At 40.0% G+C, this 23,328-nt stretch overlaps 3 protein-coding genes across 3 annotated transcripts; 1 reads left to right on the top strand and 2 right to left on the bottom strand.

Annotated features, from left to right (window-relative positions):
• Positions 1-143: 143 nt before the first annotated feature.
• Positions 144-12,972, bottom strand: dgke (diacylglycerol kinase, epsilon). Its single transcript, XM_086082799.1, has 11 exons — positions 12,316-12,972; positions 10,718-10,877; positions 10,499-10,618; positions 9,458-9,601; positions 9,162-9,319; positions 7,747-7,795; positions 6,829-6,942; positions 6,649-6,720; positions 6,072-6,199; positions 4,507-4,618; positions 144-2,799 (listed from the first exon to the last, which is right to left on the bottom strand). Exons 1-11 carry the CDS (start codon positions 12,747-12,749, stop codon positions 2,572-2,574), a joined length of 1,719 nt encoding a protein of 572 aa, XP_085938925.1. The 5' UTR covers positions 12,750-12,972; the 3' UTR covers positions 144-2,571.
• A 1,985-nt stretch (positions 12,973-14,957) lies between these two features.
• c8h17orf67 (chromosome 8 C17orf67 homolog) lies at positions 14,958-16,862 on the top strand. Its single transcript, XM_086083346.1, has 3 exons — positions 14,958-15,054; positions 15,938-16,038; positions 16,732-16,862. The coding sequence occupies exons 1-3, from the start codon at positions 15,000-15,002 to the stop codon at positions 16,846-16,848; spliced, it is 273 nt and encodes a 90-aa protein (XP_085939472.1). The 5' UTR covers positions 14,958-14,999; the 3' UTR covers positions 16,849-16,862.
• Positions 16,863-18,241: 1,379 nt separating this feature from the next.
• On the bottom strand, positions 18,242-21,208 carry cbx8b (chromobox homolog 8b). The gene is made up of 5 exons (XM_086082652.1): positions 20,939-21,208; positions 20,788-20,831; positions 20,516-20,581; positions 20,364-20,430; positions 18,242-19,552 (listed from the first exon to the last, which is right to left on the bottom strand). The coding sequence occupies exons 1-5, from the start codon at positions 21,005-21,007 to the stop codon at positions 18,803-18,805; spliced, it is 996 nt and encodes a 331-aa protein (XP_085938778.1). The 5' UTR covers positions 21,008-21,208; the 3' UTR covers positions 18,242-18,802.
• Positions 21,209-23,328: the final 2,120 nt, after the last annotated feature.

The raw sequence follows: 23,328 nt of genomic DNA on the forward strand, positions 1-23,328 counted from the left end.
TGTCTCCTTCTATTGCCATTTTATAGCTGATCCTGAGAATTTTTATTTCTTGAGACACTGAATATCCTGTTCAAAATGTTTTCAGTATCTGACGTCAGCAGTGTTTAATTTCAGGGTGCCTTGCAGATTCACATCACAGCAAGTGACAACAACCAGACTTTAATATGAAAATATTTATGGAAAAATAAATCCATAAACATCACCTCCTTACATTCAACTCAGTCCAACGATAATGTCCAAAGTAAATTCACAGAACCTTCCTAGCTTTCTAATTAAAAGCTTTCATTCACAAACCCAAGACTATTCCTGCACCTGTTTTCTCATTTCTGTTAAGCAAGCAGAGGCAAACATGGCTTTTTAAAAATAGTTAAATCAGCATTAGGACAGTCAAACTAAAACAATCATACACAATATTTGACAAAGTAAATGAACACATGTAAATACTGTATATATTAATATAAAGCATCACAGTGAAAATGTGAGAATACATATTTTGAATGTAAACCTCCAGTGTTTATATTGTCAGCTAGAAGCAAAATTGATACACAATATGACAAAAGTCTTGCTCATTTTGTCTAAAAACATGTTAAACAAATTCTGCTTCAAAACCGGATAGCACACAACGTAATGAGTTGTTTCTCAATAACCAGTACAAGCACATTCATGTTCTGAATCTCTTCACAAAAATGTCTTGTCTAGTGAGTCAGTGTTGCGTGCATTTTCGTGACATCACTGAAAGTCTAACCTTTGGCGTGATAACACAAAAAGAGCTGCACCTATTAATGTCAATTCATTTGTTGCTGTGTCGTTAAAACCAGTCAGGCCCACATTTTCACTGACTTGTCACTAGGCATTCTGAAGAAAAAAGCAAACATGGCTAAAAACCTGCCGCTAACACAAAACAAGTCAAATCAGTGCAAACAAGAATATAAAACATGGGTAAACACATGGATGGCAAGTCAAACTAGGTGGCCTTACACAAGTTGGCATTCAGTTGGCAGCAATAATTAAAACAAATATATAGAATTAAATTAACAGCTGACGATGTGCATAAATTGAAATGATTACCTACTAACCCAGTATCATCTGACAATTTTACCAGCAGTGATTATTGTGCAGCATTGGCCACATATGCTAACAAAACGGAATAGATCAAAAGAATGTGAGGATAAGAAAAAAAAAAAGGTCCATAAAAGCAAAATAAATATATTTTTTTGTTTTAAACATCTGTAACATCGAGTCAAGCTAATGGCAGAGTTTCACTTCAAACTTCCATCCTTCTTTAAGCTGTTTGATACAGCATCCAGTGATTGTTTTTCAGCGTTACAAAAAATAACTTCATCCAAATACTTCAGGGTCCCCTTTTTTATATACTGCAGGTGAAGAAACACTGATGAGAATTTAAATAAATTATCTGCATCCAATCAGTCTCATTTGCTTGATTTGTGATTTTTAGTACTGTAGCTGAAAATGTCTCCATATGTGAACCAACACTGTCCGCAACTTGGAGGGGTTAAGGCCCACCCCTTTTGAGCGCTTCAATATGCGTAGACCTTGTCTGTAATTAAGGAACACAAATCAACACGATTTAGTTAGCGATCATATGAAAGTGCAAATATTACAGCAATCTCTTCCACATTCACCCTCACCTGTCGGAGGGGATGAAATTAAAATACCAAAAATCAAGCTTTTGAAGTAGATATAAACTGTGAATCATTGCTTCGCTCCATTTTCAATTGGAAATTGAAAATCACATTATGAAAAAGTGGCACACCAAAATGACATTTTTATGGATTCAATTTTGGAGTCAGATTAAGTAAGATTAGAGAGATTTTCAGAATGGGCCACAGTACTGAGAATGACTTGGAAATTTGGTAACAAGTATTTGTAAAGATGTTTTTAACTCATTCACTGCCATTGACGGCTATAGATGTCAAAAATTCTATTAGTTTAACATTTGTTTCCACTTTTGCTAACAAGAGTATGAAAACTTAGACAAATTAGATTTAGAACAGATTTAAAATTTGTGATTAATCGTTCGTTAGTAAACTAGTGAAGTCATGTGATAATTACAATTAAAACATTTAAACGCCTGACGGGCGTAATTAAAAAATAAAAAAATAATGGGGGTTTAATCGTAATTATTCGCATGATAATTTTATATCTGTTATAAATGTACAATAAAAAAAATGTGGTTTTCATAAAAAAAATTATTAATTTTTTTTAACTAATAGAAATAGTTCACATGAATTTTTGACGTCTATAGTCGTCAATGGCAGTGAATGAGTTAATTGTTAAAAAGGGGATTTAAAAAAATATATAAAACTACCATGCCCGAGGAAGAACAACCGATTGGAGACAGAAGGTGTGACAGACGAGGTGTCAATCATTTGCTGCCCCACACTGAACCATTAGTTTGGGCTTCAGGAGCTTTGCCGACTAATTTGGAATATCCACCTCTGGAGCATCACTAGTGGCAATTGAAAACGGAAAGAACCAATGAAACACGGATTAGATATGATTACAGAGCATTTTTAAAATCTGATGAAACAAAAGGTCATCGGGGATGAGTCAGGCCCGGGCGGACGCTGGCCCCGGGGGCCTGGGCGAGTCTTGAGGCGTGGGGCTCTCGGTCTCGGAGGCGCTGGAGTCGCCGTCGTCGTCATCGTCGTCCGTCTGTTCTGAACTGTGGTACAGCATGAGGGCCTGCGTCTTGTGGGTGATGGTGACGGTGCACGGGCCCTGCGCCCACGGCTCGCCGTCCACTTGCATCGGCATCGTGGAGCTCTTAAGAAGCAGCTGGTAAGGAGAACATTACCTGGTTAACTCTGGAATTATTATTAGAATCAAAACCTTCAGCGCCAAGGTTGAGCGATGTTGTTTGATAGATTTTTTTTTCATTGAGAGGGGTCTGGCGCGCTCGCCCTTGAACTGAGTCGAGTATGGCTGCAGCCTGGAGACCTCGGCAGCCATCTTTATTTTGCAAAACAAGAAGATGGAGCGGCAATGAGGAAGAAGAATATGGAGTCACAAGTAAGTTACGTTATTTTGCAAAAGCCTATCCACAAAAGTATATTTGAGATATTATGATCTAATGTTAGCAGCTAACCCTAACCCTTATAAACATTTAAATACTACTTCCACTCATCAAGTCGAGGTATCGAGTGTTAAGCTTAATTGTATTTTATTTCTAATTCATCGCGCTTCCACTGTCGAGATCCGCATGCAGCCATACACTCTTGGATTTAACTTGCAAGCACTTGAGTTGTAATGAGCCAAACCGCCAGCAGAGGGTGGCAACAGTGCACCGTTTTAGATTGATTTAATATCCTCCCCCTCCTTCACTGTCATGGCGGCAGCGGCGACGCTTAATGGATCATCTGATCTGAAGCATATATTCAAACAGGGTACCTATATCACAGAGTATGTGTCATGATAGCAGAGATATGCGTGTTATAAATGAAAAAAAAAGTACGGCGGCGACATTATAAAATATGACGAGGCCGTCACGTGAACAGCGGCTAACGGCGGACGTCGCCGTCCTGGTAAATTGGCGTCACTCCAGAGCTTCATTATGTTTCGCAATTAAAAGCCATTCTTAAATGTTAGAGGTGCCACAGAAGCAAAAATATTAGCATCAAAGCCACTTTTGTTTGATATGCTTGTTTACACAACATATTTTTCTCTCATTTTTTTTAAAACTTGTTTTCTACTGCTGATTACAAGAGAACAGAAAAAAGGTAGGATCTAATTTTATTCCGGTGAAAGAAGAGTCCATTCTTTCATTTGGTAGTTTTGATTAAAGCCCCTCTGATTAACTTTTCAACCTTCAATTACTATTATCATGCAGAAGCTACAAAACACCCCAAGACATGAAGATTTTTGTCTGATGTGACAACAATAATGATAAAATCATGCCTACCTGGATGTGGATAGCCAGTACAGGATTTCACTTGCTGGCGTGAGGTGAAAGGCAAGGGGCGTTTCCAACCGACGCTGCCTTTACGGGAACTTGGCTCTTTTTTAGTAGGTAGCTTTCCATTCTCAAATCAAAATAATTATGCTAATGTTAGCTATCAGAAAAATGCGTAATGCAATAGCCATCGGCTTGATAGTTCGCCCTTCCACACTGACCCGACCAGCCACGCAACACTCAAAAGTTGTGTGCATTCTTGTTTACGAATGCTTGTGAATGCATCGCGTGAATGGAGGAAGGGAGGGGGAGCGCAGCGTTCGCGTGTGTATATGGGAAATGAGGTTCTTTTAAGGGAAATTTAAGGGAAAACAATACCGCTTTTGTCCAAAGGAGCCGCCATAATCAACGAAAACCAAATGCTCATTCGTGTTACTTTAACACAATATTTGATGGGTATTTAAAAAAATTGCCAAAAATCTCTGGCACACTCAGGTTGTGATGAGTTTAAATAGCTGGCATTCAAAGTGTTGCAAGTCTTTTTTTGTGAATACAGTAGCAGGATGGCGATGCTGTAAGCAATGTGGCCTCACCCTGACAGTGTGGGCCTGTCCCAGTCGTACTGGGTTGGCCAGCTTGACCTGGATCTGAGCACAGTGGAAGGAGCCAAACACGCCCATCACCTCCAGCAGACCATCATCCAACCTGTCGCACAGACAGCAAAAGCAAACCGCTTGTTGCCACGGGAACTGAACAGCACTTGACATAAATTAGAGATTTGTCTCTTAACGAGGAAGTCAACACAAACATTTTCTTTCCAATAATATGTTCTATGTAGCCCCACTATTCTTTGTGGAACATGAGTTTTTCTCCATCTCAGGGGGCGGCCATCTTGTCACTTCTGTCGACTGAAAATGACATCACAGTGGCTCAGAGCTCAGGTAACGACCAATCACGGCTCACCTGTTTTCTGAAGCTGTGTCGTGATTGGTTGTGACTTGAGCCCTGAGCAACTGATGTCATTTTCAGTCGACAGCAAGTGGCAAAATAGCTGCCCCCTGAGATGGATAAAAACGGCTGCATTTTGCTGCTCAACTCATATTTCACAAACGCGATATTTATCAGAATACCCGTGTTTAGACTAGTGGGGGTGCAGACAACATATTATATTAACTTCCTCTTCGAAATGCTAGCTCACTGAGCGACGAACGCTTGCAAACTTGGTCTTGTTGGGATTCCATCAGGGTTTGTAAAAAGTTTCCAAAGATGTTCGCAGTAGGGATAGACCGATTATCGGCTGGGATGATTATCGGCGCCGATATCGGCATCGGCCATTTTGAAGAATTATACGGCCGATAATAGATCCATTTTAAAAAGTGTTCGGGGGGGGGAAATCAGGGAACTAATTATTTAAATTTTTATAGATGCTTCCGACCCCGGGATCTCTCTGCACATTCTGTTTTTGTTTGAAATTAAAACAAATTTATCAGTAAGTAAAATTTTAATACTTCAGATATTTTGAAAAAAACAACAACTTTATTTACAATAGCAAACAAAAGAGAGCAATTTACTTAAGTTTTTATTTAACTTTTTAAGACATGCTACTGCCCATGGAAGATCCCTGAACTTTTTGTTAGATTTGTAAAACAAAGATGTCTATTGACTAAGACTTTTTTTTTAACCCTAAACATTGTTCAATAAACAAATAAATAAATAAGAGTTTGTATTTTTTATGCCAATATCTTTCAGTGAAAATGAATATCGGCTCCAAATATCGGTTATCTGCGTCCTTGACTACGGATAATCTGTATCAATATTAGCCCTAAAAAAAAACCATCGGTCTATCTCTAGTTCGCAGACAGTGAAAAATTGTCTGATTACGTTCAAAATGTCTTTGTAAAATGTTTACGACAAGTAAAAACTGTAAAAACATTTTACAAACCCTGATGAAAAACTCAACTTCGCTAAGTTTGCCAGCATTCACCACTCAGTGAGATAGCAGCTTTAATGGCCTTAAAACGTATGTGTACAAAAAAAGAAGGCAGATGCCGATATTTGTCAAAACGCCAAATACTGTATCTGCACCGATAATCGTTTTCTCTCTACTACAGGGTCAACCTCCGATGTTAGCTGTGTCATTTACTGACGCTTGTCTTACCTTGTGGGGGGGCAGGGTTTGTCGCCCATTCCTTCCCAGAGTCGGCAGCCACCTCCCCAGTAGCCAATGTTACAAACAATGATGCCCTCCAGGCTGGGCAACGCAACTCTCTCACCATCGAGCTCCAGCTGTGGTGGGAAGAAACACAATGAATGTAAGAAGCAGAAACAGATTTATTGCTTGTTGATTTTTTTTTATTTATATTGATGGGTATAATAATAATGTTTTGGGAATTATGTTTCTATCTGCTTCAGGAGCTGAGATATCCATTATTTAGAAGGCATTGACAATATTGTTGAATATCCAGGATCCAGGGGGGTAGCCGCCGGCGAGGGGGGTGCGCTGGCCGTGGCCACCCCTAGCCACCACGTGCCTCCGCCATTAGGGAGGAGCACCCAGAAAAAACAAACAGGGACACAAGCCGTGAGCCTCACAAAAATTGTGGTGTGGATGTGCTAAGAATTCATTCAAACAAAACTATGACACATTCTCAGATGTATTTTGTGGGCTAAAAAAAACTTTGATGATGAAACTGCGGTGCACATGACATTTAATAACAAGTGCAAAGCTGCTGTACCTCAATCCTCTTATCCAGATCCTTACATTCCTGCACTAAGCAGTCCTTGGTGCCATATAAGAAATACACTGCCTGGTTGAAGAAAAGACAAAAGGCATGATGGTAGTGAAGTTGTGACGATTGAAATGCAGAAACAAGTTTTGTCTATGCAAATGCAAATGCAAATGAAGCTGCTGTGACCTTGTTGATGATCCGACTGGAAAAGAACGATGGCGTTTTCTCACGATGTGCGTGGAAGTTGAGCGCCATCAGAGCGTCAGGACCCACAGAGAAGTAGTTGTTCATGGACAGAACCTGAGGAGGTATAATGGCTCTTCAATTTCTTGTCTTAAGGTTACTGCAGGGCTTATTATTCAGACACTGAGCGATGTGTGTGTTTGCATTAACAGCATTTATTGCCATATTAAGTGCTACATTGTCTTATAAATTTAATTCGTTTTTTGGGCAAGCCAGTAACTCAATTTACTCTATATCAAATTCATTTTCCCTATTGAAATGAATCAACATGCCATCAATCCGTTTCATTCACCACAATAAAAACACCCCCACCCTCAAATTTTTTTGTGTTTTTAATCAAGAAAAATAGCACTGCGTTGTATAAATAACATAAACAAGAATGTAAAAATATAAACTGGCTTCAAACGGAGTGTTTTCGAGTCAAGCAAATGCTACAAGAAGAGGTAACCATTTTTTGACGACCGTCTTATGATAGACACGGATACATTCTGTTGGCTACAGAATTTTGTGTTGATTGGTTAAATCAGAGTCCGGGACTAACTTTGTAGGGCAGGGGTGCTCAAGTCCGGTCCTCGGGAACCCTTTCCAGCCTGTTTTCCATGTTTCCCTCCTGCAGCACAGCTGAATCTAATGATCAGCAAGCTTTGCAGAAGCCTGATAACGATCCTGTTCATGAATCAGGTGTGTTAGTGGAGAGAGGCTGGATAGGGGCTCTCGAGGACCGAACTTGAGCTCCCCTTTTGTAAGGAGTGCTACTAGGTACATTTTGGGGGAGCTGAACCGTTGTGGTCCACAAAAGAGTGCTTCATTTGTTGGAAGAAAAATAATACACACACCGATTCCAATAGATTTTGCACTTACCTTTGGTTTTCGAATGGAGAGGCCTATAGAAGACACCTGCACTTTCCATCTGAAAATGATTTTGTAGTCAGTAAACACAAAGATGACCATAATGTCATACTGTAGCTAAGTCAGATTTGTTTAGGAGGAAGGATTATTGCCATAGCTGCAGCAGATTCATTCTTTCGGATTTCATTATATAGAATGAATTGTATGAATCCTATTGTGTCAAAAAATGTTTACTCATTATTTAGCTAGTTTTTTTTTTGTAAATATATACCATGGGTAAGATAAGCCCCGACCACTCAACAACTGATTCCAGTCGAATAAGCAAAACATGTCTCAACTACGACCCATTTCACAGATTTTTGTGTGTGTCCGGTTATAACTCAATTTTGTTCTGTGTGGGGTGTAATTCCACTTTTGGCCACTGGGTGGTGGCACAAGATTGTATTTAACTGTAAATTAGAAAGAATAAGAGAAAAGTGCTTCAAACTCTGATTCAATTTTGCTGAAAAGATTAGAAAGACATTATGGAATTTCTCAATCGTCTGTCATCATGCCTTTTAGGAATACAGAAAACAAAGGCTAGCTTTATTTCATAATGTACATCTTTGGGTATGATTATTGACGTAAATAGGATTTAAGTATAAACACAGGATTGTATACACTGTCACAGTTTTTCCCACAATTGTTCTCTTTTTTTTTTTTACCAGCTGTCCTGGGAAAATAAAAATCTCTCCAGGGAAACAACTTGTCCCATTTTTTAGGAAGAATGCCGAGCTAATTTGATTTCTTTAATTCTCTAGTCTAAAAAAATTATCTGTGCTACTGTAGAACGCTTTACCAAGCGTGCCACCGGCGGAACATTTCCGTAGGTGCATTTACCGTAATTACTGGATTTAATTTATCGAATTATCGTAACTCTAGCCGGTTTGTGCTATATGAAAAATTCCAATGGTGCCTGAAAGCTAAGCCCTTGCGCTTTACAGAAAAAGTACTGTCATTACGGTAATTTCAGTCCTCTAACGGAAGACAGAGAAATCAGTGAGTCATGATGCCTGACAGTCTTCAACCAGGGCCACATTTCCTGTATATAAGCAACGTGTCCGCTTACGTGAAAATACGGTAAAGCAAGTGTATGAATGGGGCGGCGGGTAACAACTCTAGTGTAGCCCAATATAGCGGAGTAAGAGTAGCGTTACTTCTTCACACATCTACTCAAGTAAAAGTAAAAAGTATTGTGTGGTAAAACAAAAAAAATTTCCAAAAAGTTACTCAAGTAAATGTAACTCGTTACTACCCACCTCTGGTCAAAACATTTTGTTGCATTTGGAAACTACGGTTTATGTTTATGCAGCATCTAACAATAGCAACAGAGGATAACAGTAAGACTTGACATAGTACATGCTGGTGATGTCATCCAAAGAGCCCACCTGTCCATTTTGACCATGCCGGCATCCAGGATGTTGCGAAGAACCTGCTCCACTGGGATCTCCCCAGCATAGCCCGCACCCCAGCCCAAAGTGTTGGAAAGGTCATTTCCTGTCCCGAGAGGGAGGATGGTCACCCTTGGAATGAATTGGTCTTGACCCTGACCAAGAGATGTGCAGATATTCAGCCAAACATTACCAAACCACAGCAAGTGTAAATAATACGTATTTAAGTACTGATCTTGTGTTTGGAAACTTGCTAAAAATAATGCTGACAATGAGGCAATGTGCTCTCTCACCTTGAGCTTCATACCGTCAATGGCATCTAGCACCCAACCCACTGTGCCATCACCGCCACACACCAGCACCCTGACACAACCAGGGGGCATCAGGGTGCACAGTTGAAGGGCCTTGGAAGGCGCAAGTTGTGACAGGTCAAAAACCTGAGACGGAAAAGAAACAGCTTTAATATACAGATGGTCCAAATATGAAAATGGCCAGAATGGCCAAAATCAAATTCAGTCAACAAGTAAGAGATCAGACCACTCTATCCGTCAAACATTTTTTTGGCATCAAGAGATTGCGACTGCAGGTTATTGAAGATGTGCAGCTTCTACATCAGAGTGTGTATGGCCCGTGGGCCAGAACCAGCATGTCAGGGCCCAATCTGGCCCGTGAGGACAGAACGCAAACTGCAGTTTTACCACTCAAATTAACTGCAAACTATGTCCACTGGAGGGCGCACTGACGACTTCTTAAATACAATTCTGAAATGTGTTGAATTTGATGCAAAAATTTACACTTATTTTTAACAAGAAATTTCAGATTACTCTGCAATAAGAAAACAGCAACAATAATAATAATAATAATGAATAGAATATTTTCAGAATTTACTTGTAATTCATTGCACACAAAACAACTATTTTGTCCTGTTGTTATTTATAGCTTATTAAGGTATGGACATTCTGGTCCAGCCCACTTGAAATCAAATTTGGGTGAAAGTGGCCCCTGAGTTTGACACCCCTGCTCACCATGAAAAAGTATTTGCATATTCACCTTTGTAAATTTTAAATTCTTGAGTAAATTCCTCTTCATTTAAAAAAAAATAAAAATCACTTACCCTGCGAGAGTTTTTGAATTTTCATTTTGCAGTGAAAACTGTTTCCATATTGCTAGCTGCAAAGTAGTTCAATCAAAAATGACATATTCCCTAACATTTGTAATAATTACGATGAATGAATAATCATGTTTACAAAACTGATCAAACTAATCGTGATGATCATTTTGGCCATAATCCTGCAGCCCTTAAAGTAAGGCGTAATTAATTTTCGCTGACTGACCTGCACGGGGTTAAGGAGGCTGCGAAACTCTCCCAGCAAAGCCTCTCCCATGTTGTTTCCACTACGCGTGTTTGCCAAGACCAACACAGGTGTCCAGCCACTCCCACAGTCTGTCGCCAGCTACAAACAAAATAAGATCATGACGCCAGTGTCACTTACGAAAGCTTGTGAGCATCACGAGAGAGGAGCTGCCACTGCTGCTGCCTTCAACAAACTCACCATTTTGTACTCCTCAGGGTGTCTCCGGCGGAGCTTGTTAACTTGGTAGAGATAGTGAGGAGGAATGATGAGGTTGTGGAACTCGCCCAGGTCACACTGGGGTGCATCCACCAGGCTGTCCATGCACTCGTCATGCACTGTGGTCTGACACCACACACATCTAATGAACAAAAGAACACACAGTCATTATATTCACTGGCGCACCATTTGCACTTGTACAAACCCAATTCCAAAAAAGTTGGGACACTATACAATTTGTGAATAATTATGTGTTAGTGCCAAATTTTCATATTTTATTCAGAATAGAACATAGAGAACAGGTCAAACGTTTAAATTGAGAAAATTTATAATTTTAAGGGAAAAATATGTTGATTTTAAATTCTATGGTGTCAACAAATCTAAAAAAAGTTGGGACAAGGCCATTTTCACCTCGGTGAGGCATCCCCTCTTCTTCTTACAACAGTCTGCAAACGTCTGGGGATGGAGGAGACAAGTTTCTCAAGTTTAGAAATAGGAATGCTGTCTCATACTTGTCTAACACGCGTCTCTCGAACTGTTCAACTGTCGCATTCATGCAACCCTATACCATCACAGATGCAGGCTTATAAACAGAGTGCTGATAACAACTTGGGTTGTCCTTGTCCTCTTTAGTCAGTATGATATAGCGCCCCAGTTTTCCACAAAGAACTTCTAATCGTGATTCGTCTGACCACAAAACAGGTTTCCACTTTGCCACACTCCATTTTAAATAACCCCTGGCCCAGAGAAACGCCTGCGCTTCTTGGTGTGCTTTAGAAATGGCTTCTTCTTTGTACTGTAGAGTTTCATCTGGCAACGGCGGCTCGGCGGCTGGCACGGTGGGTTGTGTTCACCCACAGTTTTTTCTGGAAGTATTGCTGAGCCCTTTCTGTGATTTCCCTTACAGTAAGCATTCCTGTTTTCGGTGCAGTGCCGTTTAAGGGCCCGAAGATCACGGGCATCCAGTATGATTTTTCGGCCTTGACCCTTACACACAGAGATTGTTCCAGATTCTCTGAATCTTTGGATGATGTTATGCACTGTAGATGGTGATTACTTTGCAATTTTTCGCTGGTAAACACCTTTCTTTCTCCACTATCATTTTGCGCAACATTGGAGGAATTGGTGATTCTCTACCCATCTTCGCTTCTGAGAGACACTGCCACTCCGAGAAGCTCTTTTTATACTCCAATCAAGTTACCAATGGACCTCATGAGTGGTAACTGGTCTTCGTGCTGTTTTTTTTTTTATGTGCAATTGACTTTTACAGCCTCTTATTGCCAACTGTCCCAACTTTTGTTGTCATCATGAAATTTACAATCAAAATATGTTTCCCTTACAATGATACATTTTCTCAGTTTAAACTTTTGACCTGTCATCTAAGTTCTATTCTGAACAAAACATTGAAATTTGGCACTTCCACATAATTGCATTAAATGTTCATTCACAATTTGTATAGTGTCCCAATTTTGGGGGAATTGGGTTTGTAGTTCTCATGAGATTAGCGGCAAAATGGCGCTCGGTGGCGAGGTGCCAGTCACGACAAAATATCCACAAGTCTGACTCTGAGCATACTGTACCTGAGATCACAGAGCTTCGGCTGAGTTCCACACTGCTGCTTGCACATCACACAGTAGCTAGCCAGGGGCACGTTGCCCCTGACCCACCGGTGGGCGACTACCCCGTCCGCCCGGGAAGGGGCCATAATCTCCTTGCACGACAGCTCTCGATCCGCCCGGCGCAGGCACTGCTCGTCAGCGCACACGCCGCAGCCATCACAGAAGGCCCCGTGCATGATGTGCTGGGAACACACGCAGCAATAGGTGGGCTTACTGAACAAGTCCGTGTAGTGCCAGCCATGTCTGCTCTGACGAAAGAACTGCTTCATATGCGTTTTTCGCTTGGAGCGTTGGATGCTGCACCACAGCGTGATGACGACCGGAACCATCACGGCCGCGAAGGTCCAGAAGAGCAGCGACCACTCCTCCCCGATCATGTCCTCCTCCGCAGACATGGTGGCTGGACTGGAAGTCAGCGACGCACAGGAAGAGGAAAAAGTCAAATTGGAGTCAGGGAGGTGTTCGGTAGGCAGCAACGGGGCCGAGTGAAGACGACGCGCGTTTTGCCGGTGACGTTCATGTTGATGCGCAGCAGCTTGAGGCTGGAACAGTGGAGCGTTTCGGCGTAAACATTTTCACGGCCACAATTTGCGGAAGTACGCGTGACGTAGAGCCACGAGCGTTGACGTAACAGGAACAAAGAGTATTTAGGAAGCAAGATAGTAGCCTCACGCAATGCTCACGAAGAGCTGTTTGAGGATTAGTAGAACTGGATCATTCCTGAATTGGAGGATATTTTACATCCCACCCATCAAATTTTAATCCACATACAAAATACTAAAGTATGCAGTTTCTGAGTACATGCACTTGGCTTGAGAAATCCAAATCTTAAAAATAAATAAATAATTACGAGATAAAAGTGCTTGCAAATACTTTTAGAAATGGCGTGGGTTCGCTTCCCCGCCTGGGAGACCATGTTTGTCTGTTTGCATGTTTGTGTGAGTGAAAAAACAACAACAAAACTATGTATATATATATATATATATATATATATATATATATATATATATATATATATATATATATATATATATATATATATATATATATATATATATATATATATATATACTGATAGAGTAAACAATATTATTGTACTCTTTGCGTGTTCAATAAATTGAATGGTGAGATTCTGGTGAAGAAGTCCCTTTGCAAAGGTATAATTAATCAGAAGCTTCTGATCACACAAATTAAGTCACCCAAGGAGTGATCTGTTCAAAAGTGTGTCTCCTCCTCCAGCACACAGTACATTTATTGAAAATCAGTGAATACAAGAAAATCCCTCTCCCCCTCCCTTCAGCAAGTTCCCATAGGTACAAATCAGATTAGACTTGAACAGTAGTATATCAGCCTTCCCTTGGACTCTCTTTGACCGGACAGAGACTCGTACCAACTATACTCCCTTTAGATAACATAGAAAAGAAACCTGTTACCTTCCTCTTTCCCAGGCAAGAGAACAAAGGACTATAGATTGACTTAACATATGAATTAACTATTATCTTATTATTACACAGCTCTAACTAATATCCAAAACGGTTCAAATATAAATCGAAACAGAAAAACAATGTTAATAATCTAACAATACTTTTAGAAATGCCCAATAATAACCACCCAAAATGTAATTTTATCGTGTCCAACCCCAGACAATTCAGCACACTAGGTGGAGGACAGCGTCGGGTTTCTTTCTTTTTTTTCTTTATAAACCACCACCACATACTCACTCCACTACTTGATGACCTTCCTGCGTACTCATCAGAAAACTGTTACTCGTGATGCAAAACGTCTCGTGGGCATTTTGATGCTCGTGTGAGGCGAGACTGAGGTCAAGCGTCATTTGAAAGTTGGAAAAACATTACTAATACTACAAGCAGCTTATTTGATGTTCTAAAATATATTTATGAAGTATTTACTCAGCCCCCCTATGTATGGTCAAGCGCCCCCTTTACCACAGGAGAGGTGACAAAATCCTGGAGCCATCCCTGACTCTGTCAAATGGTCTACCTGCAGGGATGTCTCTACACCGGGGCTAGAAAATAGGCGTTTTTTGGCGTCTCGCAGATTTGCCACATCCAACATGGCGGACACACTCACGTATAACAGAAACGGTAATCCCCCTCAATAAGGTAACTATGTTCACAGTACGATATATGTCTATGGTATTACGGTTAGGACGCAAAAAAACTGTCAGTGTAAGTAAAATCATTCTCACAAACACAATATAATAGACGGTACAAATGTAATAAGCGTCAGAAAGCAACAATACGCTAATCATTTCAAAGGCAACGGCATCAACTGAATTTGGATGTTAAACCCGCAGTGCAGGCTCCTTATGTTTGGTTGGCTGGATGACTACACTGCCATCTAGTGGATATAGGACGCCAGTCAACAAACCTCATACATTCCATCTGTTGTTTACTACTCATCCACTGCCATGTACTATATAGTAGGCCTTTTTGTTATAATACGTGATTCATATCAATATTTAAATTGGTTTGTCAACAGCGTTACTGAACTATTTTGTATGTCAGTAACATGAGCGCTGATTATATTTTGTGGGTGGAACAGCAGAGGAGGAGGAGATTTCCCCCTTTCACTCCTTTTGGACTTCAAGTCCAGACCCCGCAGGAGAAAAAAACGTGTTGAAGATGAAGAAGCTGGTGGTGTTACTGCTTTGCCTGGTCATTTTGACCATCCACACAGGTAGGAACCGCCTGAAAATTCTTAAAAACCTTAGTGGACTGACTTTATATCAAGATGTCTGTGCATTTAGGTGACTGGAACATTGGTGAAACATTGTGATTACTTTATATTGGGCTATATCCATCCAGCACACTTTTTTTTTTAAATTGTGAAACTTAATTGTTTTTTAGCTATTTTATTTAGATCCACATTTTTTATATTGCTGTCTTGAGAACCGTACCTTATTAAAATGCCCACTGCAATAATTCATTGGTATTAAAATACACGCCCTCCTGTGATTCTCTTTTATCCGAAAAGCAAATATCAGTCTTCACAGGTATTAAGCGTTTTGCCACGTTGCCGCGAGAGCAGCAGCCACCGATCTGACTGTGTTGACACACGGATCGAGCTGCGTTCATTTTCACAGCAACTGAGAGAAAACGAGTCCGCCCAGACGGATGGTGCTGCACGGGCCTGAATCCCTCGGGAGTGACGAGGATGAATGGGCACTTTGTTACCTTTCAGCAAATAACCACTTCCCAAATGAAGAGAGAGAGAGAGAGAGAGAGAGAGAGAGAGAGAGAGAGAGAGAGAGAGAGAGAGAGAGAGAGAGAGAGAGAGAGAGAGAGAGAGAGAGAGAGAGAGAGAGAGAGAGAGAGAGAGAGAGCGCTAGAGGGGAGGGAGGAAGGAGGGGCAAGAGTGTCAGTGATGTGTTATTTTAGTAGAAACAGGGAGGATGAGGATCCCTGGGGACCGATGCTGAGGAGACTTGCGAAACGCCTTTAAGCCAACTACAACTCGCAGCAGCAAACATTTTGAAAACTAAAAACAAAAAAGGTACAACATGTTCTATTAATATTAAAACCATGTGTGTAAACATCTTTTTTTTTCTTGTCCGATATAGATGCCAACCCCATCATCAAGGAGAGCTTTGCTAAGCAGCTTCTGCGTAGCAAGAGACAGGAGAAGCCAAGGAAGGCAGGCCACCCTGATGAGCCCATGAGGGTGAGGGTCATTCAGAGCACGCAAGATGACATTAATGACCAGATTAGTGACTTTATCTTCCATAAAATGTGTGTAGAAACACCTCATAAATCTATGAAAAACTATATGGACGAGTCATTTTTATACAAACGCATTTTTCTTGAAAGTCTATGTATTTAGGAATAACGTGTTTATGTATAGGCCTTGTGGAAGGATTTGCACAGTGACAAAGTCATGATTTTTCCCTTCATACATCAACACAATTTGAATGAAATAATTCAACCTGGCTTTTGGCTTCAATTTTAGAGGTTTCCTAAAACTATATATTTTAGTTTTTAATGTCTGAATTCCGCTATAGTCAAAAATATTTTTAACTAAATGACACAAGTAGCTAATTGTAATACTTGAAGGAAAATAGGCTACTTTGTTTTCAGCTAATGGTACACAAGCGCGCGCACGCAAACAAACATTCTTCGTGTCCAAATACTTTTGAACTCCTGAAAATGAAGGCAGTTGTCTTATTTTTATTTTAAATGTGCGTATGTCGACACCATCAAATGAAAGCAGAAATTCACAGGTTTTTGTTTCATTGTGACTTCCCAATCTCGTCTTCTTTTATCTTTAGCCTACTAGCCTATACCAAATGCTGAATGCACGCATCCTCTTGTGATAATATATTTGCTTCACTTGTCTTTGCTCGCGTGTCCACATCAGGAGCACATGCTTCACATGCAGGCTCTGGACCAGAGAGCACAGGAGACCAACATGGAGCACTGGCTCAACCCTCACTGCTACCCGCGCTGTGACAGGAACTATGGATACCCTGTCTGACGATGAGCACAAAGGTCGCAACGAGTCGCATCCCATGCACCCAAATACATACCACAAAAGCAACAACAACATGCAAAAAAAAAAATAAAATAAAAATAGTCAGAGGGCTGTGTTGAATTCCCTTGAATGAAGTTTCCCTTAACGGTGGTTTATAATGACATATAAAATGTTAATTATCTTCTTTTGTGAGTCAGTTCCTCTCAAAATGTTTGCAATAGGAAGCGAAACATTGAGTCAGATGTAATTTTGTTCATCACCCTGCAAATTAAAATAATCCACTGTACTGACAGCCGCGCGGTTTGTGGCCCACTCAAAAACGAATGAAAAGGTTTGTTTTCCCCTTTTTTTGTGGGGGAGGTTTTTGACTGGCCTTTTGAAAAACATTACCTGAAAAGTATAGTTACATTTCTTCTTAAAGTGATTTAATCTGACAGAGACAGTAGGCTAATAATAATTCATGTGCGAGTGAATGCCTATGGGGGAAAAATAATCTGATATTCAATTTTGACTAACTGGACGAATTGTTCATGTCTTGTGTCCGCAGAAAAGAACAGCGTCAACACGATACAACTGATGGGAAACGGAAAGTCTTCCGCAAACGGATCGAATACAAGCGAATGGATAGTGAATATATATTTTACCAGAATATGCATGCTAGTTTATTAGAATAGGCCTACATGTATTTACAGTTAGTATCATATAACATGGTGGAATAAATGTGCGTTGTGGAATGAGTGAATAAACAAATATAACAATTATGAGTGAATAATTGAGTCCAAAATGGATTTCAAAATGGTGGTCATTTTGGTTGGAAATGTTTCGTTTGATATATTTTGAACACAAAAAAAAAAAGACGTGTTGTTCAGATATACCGGCGTCTCGCCAGATGCCGTATAATTTATGTCGGTAATTTTTTATTTTTTTTTAAGTGTAATACGCAACAGTTCAGTGGTGAAATTAGTTCAAAGGTCGCCGTGTAGGAATAAACGTGTACGAGCTGCAGGGGTGTGGGGGTGGGGAGATGCGCTCACAACACGTGTCGAAATCAAGTTAGCAAAGAGACATGTAGGTCATGCGGGGAATGCAATTCTATCTGCTCAATTCAAACGTATTTGTTTACTCTGACGTGTCATTTTTGCCAAAAATAAATCATTGACAGTTGGACGAGTTTTATGTAGATAGCCAACATTTAATTAAAACAGAGCACTTCCGTTGCGGAGAATAAATATAGGCCCGATTTGAATTGGTTTATGGTAGCAGTATGTGGCCTTGTTATAGTGGCTGTTTCCCGACATTTACTATCACAGAATGACGAAACGTATATATATTTTTAAATTGCATTTTCACAGTGATTTAAGGACATAATGCGATTACATCACTTTTTATAAAGGAGCCATGTTGAAAACTTTTCATTTATTAAAAAAAAGTTTGACAAAAAGTGTTATTTTACTACTTGAAAGCTTGTTGCTCTTCATATAATAAAATATGCTGTTAATGTAAATACAAAAAAAATGCAGTTAGGCCTGTACACAACTGTGTATTATCTTAAATTTCAAAATGCTGAACAATTGGAACAAAGTTGAACTTTGACAGAAACACAAACGGATTAATACTTTTCAACACAAAGTGCTTAAGAACAGTTTAAAAACAACGGCTATAAATGAATATCTGTCGAATCATTTTAAATTACAGTGACATATTTCAACACAAAGAATAGATTTATTAACACAGCTGACACAACATAACAATTGTCACGATCTCCCAGCACAAACAGGGGCGCGAGGGGAGGGCAATACATTCTATCTAGTTATATTTTGCTATTAGTCAAATGTACAAATTTTACAAAACAAAAACATGCATGTAACCAGTGCATAAATGGAAGAGGACTTCATTTCAGCAGTATGCCCAAGTGTTTGCCTTATTAGTTAAAAACAACTTTCTGTTTGTGTCCAAATCATCTCTTATCTTTGAAGAAGCCTTTTGAAGTGCTGCTCTCCTTGATGGTGACAGTCAAGAAGTTGGCGGTCACATCCGTCACCAGGACCTTTTCCACGCTGCACAGAGATGGCCGCCAAGTCACCTCGTCCAAGTCGACGTCCAGTCGGGTCGGGGACGGCTTGTCCAAAAAGTAGGGCTTTTCCGTTGGCAGGAGCTGACTGGGGCCACTCTGGTGCTTGGAGGGCCTTGAGATGTTCGTAGTCCTGTATGAGTGCAGTTTGCCATCTGCGTAAAGCTGCGGGTAGGATCCCCCAGCTGTCATTGGTCGGTTTTGTGAATAATGGTGGTGGTGCCGATGGTGTTTATGGCCATGACCGCGGTTCTCGGGGTAACCGTGATGAGAAACTTTGAGCAGTCTCATTTCTTGACCACTCTGCAGCTTCAAAAGTTTTTGAGGGCCCGCCAGCTCATCGCCTCTCCTCTTGCTAGGATTGGAGGCAGCAGAGATGCTGTCCTGGAAACGCAGCTTTGGCTTGGGCCCTCTCTTTTTGGGCATATGCGCCAGCCCTTCGGGGTTGGTCAGATTCGGTGGTCTGACACATAAGCTCTCTCCTCGGTTAACGTCACTGGGAGGGAAAATTGTGGGAACAACAGCTCTCAGGCCTTCTCGGGCCCTCTGGGTGACAACAGGCTCTGATGTGGGGTAACTAATTCGTATTCCTTGCACTGCCTCATTCCTAAACTCATAAGACTTGGGGGCTTGAGCCTATAAAAAAAAATTAAGACAAATTAGAAATAATTCACACAATATTACACATTCTTAGATGTTTATGGGTCAAGTTGAAACACTGTTTCACACATGTTGTACCTTTTAACAGTTTCGTTACTAGACTTCATTTGCTTCAACCAAGCTTTAACAGTGTCATTTAAGTGTGACACTGCTATAAAACGGACAATTAGAGGACCAAGTTCCTTCCTGGACCTTGTCTTCACCTCTGAACTTCCACTGACCCTTTTTAACAACACTCTTGTAAAGACACATGCTGCCATTTAAATTAAGATAAAATTGAGGCTGCTTAATTAGCTAGTTTTAAGTTAAAAAAAATATTGTGGTCATGATAGTAATTGGGACTTACTTTTTTTATTTTATTTTTTATTTTTTACAGTATAACTTAGAGCAAGCTCTAACAATGTTGCCTTGTGACTCGCAAATACTTGATTGAGTGGGCCATGGCACATTAAATGTGAGGTATCAGATATGCCACGGAAATAATCAAATTTCACTTATATTAGTCTGGAAATAATTATTTAATTACAAAAATGTATGTACGTCTGTTCTTCTATCTATGCAGTTGACCAACTGGACAATTAACCATCACATTTAGTGAGATTTTAGCTTGATGATGTGCAGTACGATTTTTCTAATACAAAATGTTTGTAAAAGAGAACACGCTCCTTTAAATACGCATCATTACGATCCGGACAATTCCGGCGAGACTGCGCTCAGTTCATTACAGCGAAACACCACACGTGAAACGAAAAAACAAAAACAACAAAAAAACGTTGACTATCCTTACATTGAGAAGAAACATCTTGGGTTTCGGTCCTCTCTTTTTGGGCCCGAAGAGCTCCCTTTCACGCTCCCTGTTCCAAACACAGCAAAGCGAGACGCCACTTTCAAGTGTCAGCCGAGCAAAGTGCACATGACACCACGTCACAGCTAACGTACCTCTGCTCGAAAGCTGCAAACAGACGGGAGTCCAGAATATTTTCCTCCGGTTCCCATGTGCTGTATCTGTCGGGTAGGGGGAGTTTACAACACAAAAATGACGGTTGATATGGATTGAGGAAGCGAAGGCACGGGCGGGCACGGCGTGGTCGTCTCGTTAGCCCAGCGAGCTGCGCTCCCCTCGTCGAGCTTTAATCGTGCTAGCCGCGTAAAGCTAACGACAGCTACATGTGCATTGACACAACATGCGCCACAAATAAAGCGAGACTTACTTAGGAGACCATCCCTTCCATTTCACAAGGTACTCGAGCCGACCCTGCATGCCGTCAGAAACACAACAGGCGTGACTTAGCGTGCAGGGCAACATTAGTATGACAAAACAATCATTTGTATTCACATCTAATGAGACGACGGGGTACGTGCCTTCCTTATCCTGCGTTTGATGATCGATTCGGCCGCGAACACCCTCTCTCCGACGGCAGACAGCTCCATGTTGACTCCAGTGCTACCTACCGTTAGCTTGCTAGCGTTAGCGAGGCAGATCTTTTTTTCTCCCTCTCTCCAGTCTCTGCCACTCTGAATTCCCGACAGACCATAATACTAACGAGCAGAGAAAGGACGTCAGCGCATTTTTTTTACACCGTTGCTAAGGAACCGCAGTCGGTGGACCCACTAAGACGACGCCCATTGGCCCAGCCGTTGCTACGTGATCGGGTTGCTAAGTGAGGGGAGGAGCTTATTGTGTCCGGCAGAGCTCCACAGTACTATTTCTCATTACTACAAATGGCAAGATGTGTAAATAAATATATATATATATATTGTATTATGTAAAAACAGTCCCTTCTACGGTTGCCACTGTTTTGCAAATTTGAAGAAATTAGCTGTAAGCGAATAACGACATGTTTTAAGCACACAGCATAGAGGGAACGCGTAAATCTACACCACACAATTACATTAAATGCTTTCTATTCTATTCTATTTTATTCTATTATATATATATATATATATATATATATGATATGTCTATTTTCGTTCATTCAATCCAGCGTGTTCGTTTTATAATGTCGTTTGTAGCATTTTCCTCTTGATCACAATTGTTCCACTTTTCTGGATTCCTTTGCTTTTTTACAAAACATGTTTAAGAGGAATCATTTTTATTCACGAAATCAAAGCCTCGCGGCGTTTGCGAACGTAATTTTTGCTAGAGGTTAAAACCTGTTATTTGATTGTATCAACAGAACAGATGAATCCAATTGAAAGAATTAAACTGTGTCGTCAAAATAAAATGTGGAAGTGAACTAAACGGCTGTAACACCCCCCACCCACCCCCACCCCCATTGCCCCTTAGAATGATGACACGAACGTCGGTTATTTTAAATCATGCTCACAATTGCATGTCCGCTTTTGTTATTGGTATATACACTACACACATATTACTCGACAACAACAAAAAATACCTTCCACCCCCCCTCGGAAAAAGCAAATGACAGCGACTTTATCTTTGCTTCAAGCCTGATGTGCCAAATCATGCAGGAACTGAGCGCATTACAGTACACAATAAATAAATAAATAAATAAATAAAATAATGTTCGTTCATGAACTACAGCAAAAATGTGCTCAGTCGTCAAGCCTTAATGAAGCCGCTTCCATTTTGTTCAGACCAATAACAAACATGTTGATTTGTCCATTTAAAGATATTTATAAATGTATGCAAACATAATAAATGTAACAATTGTATAATAATAATAATAATAATAATAATAATAATGTTAATAACAATAATAATAATAACAATAATAATAATAACAATAATAACAATAATAATAATAATAATAATAATAATAATAATTATTATTATTATTATTATTATTATTATTATTATTATTATTATTATTACTTAATTATTCGTATTGATGAGTAAAAAAAGAAAACATTTTAATAGTAGCAATTTAAATCAACCTGCAACCCTAATGAGAACAAGCGGAATAGAAACTGGGTAGATGAATGGATGGATATTAATAATTGATTTATTTTTAAGTTGTTGTCGTCGTTGTTGCTCGTTTCAATAATACAAGAGAAAAAAGATTTTAATGATAATTATAGTGCTGTTATTGTTAACTGTATGTTTTAATTGTATTGAATGTAAGTACTGTACACATTCTAAAATAGGCCTATACCAATAAAAAGACACGGGGAAAAATACGTAATTGTTTTTGCAAAGGGAGGGGATACACGTGAGATAGGACAACATTATTAAACAAGTATGACCCTCTTTACTGTAGCCTACTTCATAGTGTAGCTCAATAATACATACTCAGAAATCGTTTAGGCGACTATAGGCCTATTAATTTCGTTTGGAGGAGCCCACATAAATACAATTGTGTGTGTGTGTTTTTTTTTAAAATAAGCCTTCATGATTTTACATTGTGTTATGGGCACATATATAAACAAAATTTCGAACGCGCTGGGTTAAAACATGGAATTATTCATTAAATTCTCCAATTAATTTCAGCCTGGTCACGATGGAAACAGATTACTGTACCATGTTTCCACGGGGGGCGCTTTTTATGCATTTTAGTGAGAATGTATCACGGCATGATTCTGGTTTCTGCGGATTTAATTTAATAATCACTCGTTGAGCTTTACTGGTGCGTTTTGGGGTGGTTTTCAAGCCCCTGAAAGAGGAGGAGAATTGATTGTCGCAGCTCAGGCTGGATGTGGTCTCAACAATTGCTGCATGCAGTTTGAACACAATTTCAGAGTCTACTAAGATATATGCGCGATGTGCAGGACAATTTCAGTACATTAACATA

The sequence above is a fragment of the Leptonotus elevatus genome, chromosome 8 (genome assembly GCF_054856555.1).
Source record: "Leptonotus elevatus isolate MCC_2025b chromosome 8, RoL_Lele_1.0, whole genome shotgun sequence".
Classification (NCBI taxonomy): domain Eukaryota; kingdom Metazoa; phylum Chordata; class Actinopteri; order Syngnathiformes; family Syngnathidae; genus Leptonotus; species Leptonotus elevatus.

Bases quoted from the DNA above. Each gene is read 5' to 3' on its own strand.
- dgke (XM_086082799.1), bottom strand. From the start codon at position 12,749: ATGTCTGCGGAGGAGGACATGATCGGGGAGGAGTGGTCGCTGCTCTTC. The intron at 9,602-10,498 runs GTCAGTCAGCGA...TTTCCGTCTCAG, and splicing joins GCCTCCTTAACCCCGTGCAG to GTTTTTGACCTGTCACAACT. The intron at 7,796-9,161 runs GTGGGCTCTTTG...AATCATTTTCAG, and splicing joins GGCATGGTCAAAATGGACAG to ATGGAAAGTGCAGGTGTCTT.
- c8h17orf67 (XM_086083346.1), top strand. From the start codon at position 15,000: ATGAAGAAGCTGGTGGTGTTACTGCTTTGCCTGGTCATTTTGACCATC. The intron at 15,055-15,937 runs GTAGGAACCGCC...TGTCCGATATAG, and splicing joins CATTTTGACCATCCACACAG to ATGCCAACCCCATCATCAAG. The intron at 16,039-16,731 runs GTGAGGGTCATT...TGTCCACATCAG, and splicing joins ACCCTGATGAGCCCATGAGG to GAGCACATGCTTCACATGCA.
- cbx8b (XM_086082652.1), bottom strand. From the start codon at position 21,007: ATGGAGCTGTCTGCCGTCGGAGAGAGGGTGTTCGCGGCCGAATCGATC. The intron at 20,431-20,515 runs GTACGTTAGCTG...TGTTTGGAACAG, and splicing joins TTTGCAGCTTTCGAGCAGAG to GGAGCGTGAAAGGGAGCTCT. The intron at 19,553-20,363 runs GTAAGGATAGTC...TTTTTTTTATAG, and splicing joins CCAAGATGTTTCTTCTCAAT to GCTCAAGCCCCCAAGTCTTA.